Genomic DNA, 7,876 nt, shown 5'->3' with positions numbered 1-7,876 from the left:
ACTGTAATGACCTCTATGCGTGAAAGGGTTCAAATAACCAACCGTTGGATGTTCCTGTTTTTTGGCATTTGTTGGGGCAGTGGAATTGGAACGCAATGAATTGCTGTGTTTTGGAATGTGGTGGGTTTTCTTTTTTTAAATCAACCAGCAAATGACCAAACTGGACCAGCTAGAAACCATCTTAAGCTGTGTTTTCAGCAGGGTAATCTTTAGATAGAACGATCAAAATTACTTTTAAAATTGTAAGCTCTCAAATCATGACAATACAAATACAGGATAATCATTAAGCACATATAGGCTCCACCTAAAACGGACAGGTTTTTGAGATTGTTGCATAACTGTGCATATTCAAACCTCATACTAGTACACTCTCAGAAAAAAAAGGTACAAGAGCTGTCACTGTGGCGGTACCCTTTCAAAAGGTACACCTTTGTGCCTAAAGAGTGCATATTAGTCCCTGAATGGTACATATTGGTACCAAAAGTGTACACATTAGTACCTAAATGGTACATATTAGAACCCTTTTCCCAGTGACAGCTTTTGTACCTTTTTTTCTGAGAGTGTAGAACATGTATGAATGAGGGAAAGAATATTTTCTATAAAGAATTAACAAGAAATCACAGATATCTTTGGATGAAAAAGAACTGTTTACAGATACTGCACAATATAAAGATGTATATTGAGATTCTGTGATTTGCTAAATAAACATGAGAGGACGTATTTCCTGTATACAAAACCTGTTTGGGAGGTTGCACAGAGTGAGACTATAAAATCTCTGACATACAACATGCTTGGAGAAAGGGACAGTAGCTCTGGTTCACTTGTTTCACTCCCGGTAGGTTCTCTTTTACTTGTAAATACTATTTTCTTAATTTCTTGAAATTATTTATTGTGTGCTATGCGACAGAATTAGTCTGAATCTAAATGAATTATCCACATATATAAAGGCTGGGTTGTTTGTTGGAGCACTGCTATCTACCTTATTAGTTTCACATTATTCTCATTTGAAATGCTTGGGATTCTTTTGTATTTCACTCCACAATTGCCAGCATTAAAACAATGTTGTTTTAGAGAATACAAAACTGTAGTTACAATTTGAATGTCAAAGGAAGTCTTTATGGAAAAAAGTTTACTTTCAGTTCGTAATAGGATTTTATAGGGCAAATTTGTAGCTTAAAATATGAATTAGTTCTCATGAATATTGAAATGAATAAGAAACTCATAGTTTCTCAAATGAAAATGCTGTATTATATTCATGTTTACTTGAATATTAATTAGTTCTCATGAATATTGTCAAGATAAATAAAAAACTCAGTTTCTCAAATGAAAATGCTGTATTATATTCATATTTACTTGAATATTAATTAGTTCTCATGAATATTGTCAAGATAAATAAAAATCTCATGGTTTTTCAAATGAAAATGCTGTATTATATTCAAGTAAACATTTGTCACTCATAAGAACAAAGTTTCAGAAGCACGTTTGTCCAGTTCAACGGCTCTTGTCAACTATTTGACAGTATGCCATGCAATGTCAGTAGGTGGGCCCAACCTTAAAAACGGACTTATATTCAGAGCATTAGTCACCTTTGACTTTCTTTTTTTCTTCTCTCTTTTCTCTCTCTCAGCGCACCAGTACATACCATAATCATGAAGCACTGGATGTTCTGTGTCTTATTTTTATTCTTTGTGTTCTGTGACGTCTCTACTCAAAGGAAAAAAAAGACAGTCCAAACTCTTTCAAGAGGTATCAATGAATTGCATATTCACAAACAGAACCAAATAAGTCAAATTTGTTCTTAAACGGCAAATCATTCATAGAATAACATCCAATTCAAAGTGGTTTGTTTCTTTCAGGCTGGGGTGATGAGATCACCTGGGTTCAGACGTATGAGGAGGGACTGAATAAAGCGCATGAGGGGTACTTAAAGTTCATGCAATCACATTAAACTCCACTCTCACCTGTATGTTATGAATAATCAGATTTTAAATACACAATGTATCTGTTTTACCGTAGTAAGAAGCCACTGATGGTCATTCATCATTTGGAGGATTGTCAGTACAGTAAAGGTTTGCATATTTGCATCTTTTTTCAAATAGTCTACAATATCTGTAATTAAATAAAAACATATCGATTATTTCCCTGTGCCGTAGATACATGTAAGTGTGCTTAAAGGAATATTTCACCCAAAAAGTTTAAATCTTACAGAAAAGTAATGTGCATTCATTGTTCCTTTAAATCCAAATATCATCATGCTTGTGCGATTGGACCCCTATGCAAAACTTAAAAGGCTGCTATATACACTCTTGGAAAGGTTTAGTGGAAATTGACTCGAATTCAAAGAACCCTTTATGCCAAATAGGTTATATACAGTATAATGAGAAATGTCTTAAATTATTACACAATACTTTCATGTTTAATGGGTAATTTGCTTATTTCAGTTTCATCTAGTTATAAAGTATGTTTACGAGCTGTTTAAGTAATTTAATAAAAATTACAATAATACAATTTAATAAATACTATTAATAAATATAATAATTATTAATTAAAACTAAATCATAAAATTATCCCATAATGGGAACCCTTAAAGGTTCTATATGAAGTGCCTGAAAGAACGTTTAGGTTACTAATGTAATCCCCGTTCCCCGAAGGTGGGAACAAAGACATTACGTCGGACTGACGTCATGGGGTTTTGCCTGGGAGCCCAATCACCTCCACGTGCTAACTAAAAGAGCCAATGAACAATGGCCAGTGAGATTTGGATTCCGAAACACCTACCCGGACATACGGGTATAAATAGGACCGGCATTACTCACTTCATTCGTGTTTGCTGAGGAGCTGAGACAGGATCCAGGCCATTCAGCGGTGGTTCAGGGCTCTGGCAGGAGGGACGTAACGTCTCTGTTCCCTCCTTCACGAAACGGGGGTTACATCAGTAACCTAGACGTTCCCATTCAGTCAATCACGTTCGACGTTGCGTCGGACTGACGTCATGGGGTCCCTATGGAAAGTACCATAGCCACTGAACTGTGTTAAGAGCGTTGGAGATGCAGATGCTGCATGGCAAGCTACGGTGTGCTCTTTTGGCAACTGCTCTCACAATGTCGTAACCTACCCAGCACCCCAAGTAAGCCCGCAGGGTAGTCCTCCATACCAAACGGCATGGAAGGGACAGGACTTACTCTGGGGACATAGAAGCTGCCGTTTAGATTGCTTCGGATCTCAATTCCCATAGTTTTTCAGCCCTGACCAGTGTTTTTAATTCTGGGGCCAGTCAATAAAGCATGGCCAGTCCAATGGAGAGGTATGCTATGGAGCCCACACCCTGCCCACGGGGGAGGTAACGTGTGGTGAATAGACATATGGACTGACCCACAGGGCAGTGCTACATATGGAAGATCTCTGCAGTGGATCCTACCTAACCAGGAAGGATCTACTTCCGATGCAGAGATGGGGCAGAGCAGAACTGCCCAGGGAAAGACAAGGGTTTACCGACAGGTAAACCATATTGTGGAAAATACACATATGGGATTACCGAGGGGAATCACATCATATGGGCATCTAGTCCAGTACAAGGGTTGACTGGCAGGGCATGCACACCAGTACTGGGCCTGGCGTCAGACTCCTCCGCTACATTTGACTGCCAAAGAATGCTGGAGGAACTCGATTCAGGGTTCACTAAGCAGGGAACTCACCTGAAGAGCAATTAGGCACTCAGCACAGAGCCAGCCTTTAAACATTACCTGTTAGTACCCAACACACGGGAAGAAACCAGCTCCACTCAGAGAATGTAGAATCTCGTGAATGTGTTAGGTGTCGCCCAGCCCACAGGTCTACAGATGTCTTCGAGAGAGGCACCGTGCGCCAACACCCAGGAGAAAGCAACATCCCGACTGGAGTGAGCCCTCACCCCAAGGGGGCACGGCTCGCCTTGGGACTGGTACGCCAAGGCGATGGCATCCACTATCCAGTGGGCCAACCTCTGTTTGGAGACAGCCTTTCCCTTCTACTGGCCTCCAGCAGACAAAAAACTGCTGTGAGCTTCTAAAGCTCTGCCTGCAGTCCAAATAAACACGCAATGCGTGGACAGACATGAGCACTGTCTATAAAGACAGGTTTTGAAGCTTGACTGACTCCAGCGGCTTGATGGGAGCTCTCTGTAAAGTGAGAGTGGAAGAGGCAGAGAAGCGGCTTGGGGCAGTAAAAAAAGCCTTACATGACTTCTGGACCTCCTCATGCACCTCCGGGAAGAAAGGCACTGGCAACTGGCAAGCAATCATCCAACCACCAGCACTGGGGACACAGATGAGGGACCACTTGATCTAGATGCCTGCAGCGGCCCAAGAAAGCATGGCTGTCAACTCTGAATCCGAATCAGTGTGAACAGCCACCCCGGAGGGGGGCAGCTCAGCCTCCTCATCCTCTCCGGAGGACAAAATCCCACTCCCCAATGCAGCAATCAACATCCGATCCTCATCCGGAGCGCCGAATGTGGTACAAGGTGCCTCATGTGAGGGACCAGCGCCAACATTTGTCAACTCGATGGCACATGGCGCGCTAGAGGAGTGAGAGGTCCGTGGGGGCTGGCCCGATGTAACCCTCAGATCTCCAAAAGTGCTAACCAGACCCACACCTTAACTATGAGAAGCGGCGGGGGACTGTGTAGCAGCAGAGGGGACTCTTGCCTCTGTTTTAAAGAAGGAGAGTCTCAACCGCAATGCCAACATGGACATGCTCTCGCAGTGAGAGCATGCACCATCCACAAACACTCGCTGAGCATGCTGTTTGCCCAGGCATGAGAAGACAGCGATCATGGCCGTCAGGGGAAGTCAGGAAACGACCGCATCCAAAATCACACAGATGGAAGGAGATCTTAAAAAGACACTGACCACCCTTGGTTGCTCTTTTAGGGAAACTGCTTTGAATGCTGAAGCGTCGAGGGGTGAAACGCTGCAGTCTCTCAGTGCAGAGCAAGCTAGATGCGAGACACCGCTGGATGCCCCTTCACACCAGCAGAGAGATCCCACGACGAGCTGCAAAGCAGAGCAATTCATATTGCTGATTTTGGAGAAGTTCTCATTGTTAGCTATTGAAATTGCTGTTTGCTCTTTCTGTTTCAGAAATGTACTCATTCTCTTGAAAGGGGAATGGAATGAGCGATCAACTTACAACCGGTCGGCTCAGATGCAAAATATGAATTGAGTGAGTAATGCCGGTCCTATTTATACCCGTTTATCCAGCCCGGGTGTGACTCGGCATGCAAATCTCACTGGCCAATGTTCATTGGCTCGTTTAATTACCAATTGGAGGTGATTGGGCTCCCAGGCAAAACCCCATGACGTCAGTCCGACGTTAAGTCGAATGTGGCTGAATATGTATTGTCACGTATAAACACCCAATTTATAATGAAAAAAAATGTACATTATGAATGTGGAAAATATTTATTATGGTACATTATCACATTTATTTATGCACTATAGCACTACCATTATATGTATTATTTATTCAAATATTTGTATTATTTAATTTTTTTATATATATTTTAATCAAATTATTCATTTATGTATTTACAGTATATCTTATATTTATTATTCATTTATTTTACACAGTTTTTTGATGTTGAAAGACCTCATGTTGAAAACCTCTGCTTTAAATGATAATCAGAGAGTTATACGTCTTTGTTTTCAGTATGCAGAAAATGCTATTTCATGACAATTTATTAATCTCTTCTTCCACTCTATTCACTTTTAGCTCTGAAAAAGGCATTTGCTGAACATCCAACTATTCAAAGGCTGGCCAAATCAGATTTCATCATGCTCAATTTAGTGGTACAGTACAAATATTGTGAAATATTCAACAGACACTGGAGTAAGATATGCATTTAAAACAGTAAGAATTTTCTTGACCTAGTGATTGTGATTTTCAGCATGAGACCACTGATAAAAACTTGGCCCCTGATGGCTTCTATGTCCCCAGGATCATGTTTGTTGGTGAGTTTTCACATATTTCATATTAAACAGTGACTTATTCAGTTAAGATTACCTGATAATATTGTATAATCTTAACTCTGTCATCAATGGAATTTCAAGAAGCAACAAATGTTGTGTCATTAGGGCAGTGCACAGTCTCTGGTACAAAGTAACTAATATTATTGTCAGAAGGAACATATTGTGTAATTATATTATTACATTATATTATTTTTTAATATTGAAATCTTAAAGTATTTACACATAATAGCAGTAGTTGTTGCACTGCCTTTTCATTTTCTTTATGTAAAGGGATTTGATTTTGGGTTGTTTAGGTTAAGTTGTCTCTTCTCCATCTTCTCTTCTCCTCCACCTAGATCCCTCACTGACTGTGCGAGCTGATATCACTGGAAAGTACGCCAACCGAATGTACACGTACGAGTCAGACGACATGGACTTCTGTGAGTGTGTTTCTGCTGTCTAATGAGCTCCACTGAGAGGCAGGAGCTCCTCAGAGACTCTCTGAAGCTCCAAACAGCCGAACCGAGCTGTTCATTTGTTTATTCACGCTCATCCATCGTGACACATTATCTGCAACTTTATGCTATGGAATGTGTTAATGTTGATAGTTAATATTTGATTTACCAGTCATTACTTAAGCATGCATTAATAATTTCCCCTGCCTATATCTTTCTTTGTGTGCAGTGGCAGAGAACATGATGAAAGCCAAGATCCTGATTAAGAGTGAGCACGAGGAACATGGTGAATTCTGATGGATAGATAACAGCTTACCTCTTTCAAGACTTGCACACAGCTTTCTTTGCGCAACTAGCAATATTCAACTTTGAATAAAGTCTGTTAGTGTTAATAATGTTTCTGTGTTCATTCCCCTTTAATAGCAAGAAATAATATAGGGCCTAAATAAAGAGGAGGAAAAGAGGATATGAGAAACAGTCTTTGGGTTCACTTAATCTATTAGACAAAGATCACCAGGAATTAACAGTTGCTTGAATTACTGATTCCATTAAAGCAAGGCAAAGACGTCCTCTATTATATAAGGATTAAGTCACATGACTTGTTTGTGTTTTGCAGAATAAGAGTCATCATGTGAGTCACAATGAGGAAAAATGCAAGCATCTAGCAGTAATGAAACAGAGTATACACTAGATGGCAGAGCATACTATGTACAGAAGTAAGCCAGTGTCAAAATCATCAATTTTATGCTATAAGTATATAAGCATAAGCTAAAGTAAATTACAAGTACAATATCAATGTGTTAATTTGTTCATAAATATTAATTATAATTCATTTAAAAGGTGGGCTTTAACATATGACTATTAAATGACTGCATAACATGTCGATTTTGAAAATGTCCAATTTTGCATAGAAATATGTTTGGTGGGTTAGATTGATTATCCATAGACGTCTAAAGCACCACTTTGCTTTTTGATGTCTTATAAAATAATCACTTTTGTCAGAAAAAATTTGAATAGCAAATCTGAAACACAAAATTGCAATTGGCTTTGCCATGCTTTTCCAATAAAGAAATAAGCAAGAAAGCAGTCAGTAAAGTACAATTAACCCTAACAAATTATTGTTGTAGTTAGCTATTACAGCTTAAAAATTTGCTTATAACTTTCCAGGATTTAAAGTGTTCCAATAACTCAAATATTCAAGTTGTCACTTAATACAACTTCATACTTCTGGTTGACTAAACTTACAATTTTAACATTTTAAAAAAAAATGTAAATTTTAAAAATGTTGACTAAAACACTTTTTTACAGTGTCAACAGCACAAACAAACTGTAGTTGGGCACTTAACATGGGTCATGGTGTCTGAACAGGTGCTTCAAAAGTCGAAAATCAGACTATAGGGTTACTTTATGTATGTAAATGTAACTATTTATTAG

At 39.3% G+C, this 7,876-nt stretch overlaps 1 protein-coding gene across 1 annotated transcript; it reads left to right on the top strand.

Annotated features, from left to right (window-relative positions):
• The first annotated feature begins 696 nt into the window (after window positions 1–696).
• On the top strand, window positions 697–6,837 carry agr1 (anterior gradient 1). The gene is made up of 8 exons (XM_077215682.1): window positions 697–835; window positions 1,628–1,746; window positions 1,857–1,920; window positions 2,017–2,069; window positions 5,752–5,828; window positions 5,927–5,990; window positions 6,344–6,427; window positions 6,672–6,837. Exons 2-8 carry the CDS (start codon window positions 1,650–1,652, stop codon window positions 6,737–6,739), a joined length of 507 nt encoding a protein of 168 aa, XP_077071797.1. The 5' UTR covers window positions 697–835; window positions 1,628–1,649; the 3' UTR covers window positions 6,740–6,837.
• Window positions 6,838–7,876: the final 1,039 nt, after the last annotated feature.

The sequence above is a fragment of the Siphateles boraxobius genome, unplaced genomic scaffold (genome assembly GCF_051911475.1).
Source record: "Siphateles boraxobius isolate OS27281-9 unplaced genomic scaffold, OSU_SipBor_1 7, whole genome shotgun sequence".
In the NCBI taxonomy this organism is placed as follows: Eukaryota; Metazoa; Chordata; class Actinopteri; order Cypriniformes; family Leuciscidae; genus Siphateles; species Siphateles boraxobius.
This window is presented reverse-complemented; position numbering and strand designations above follow the sequence as displayed.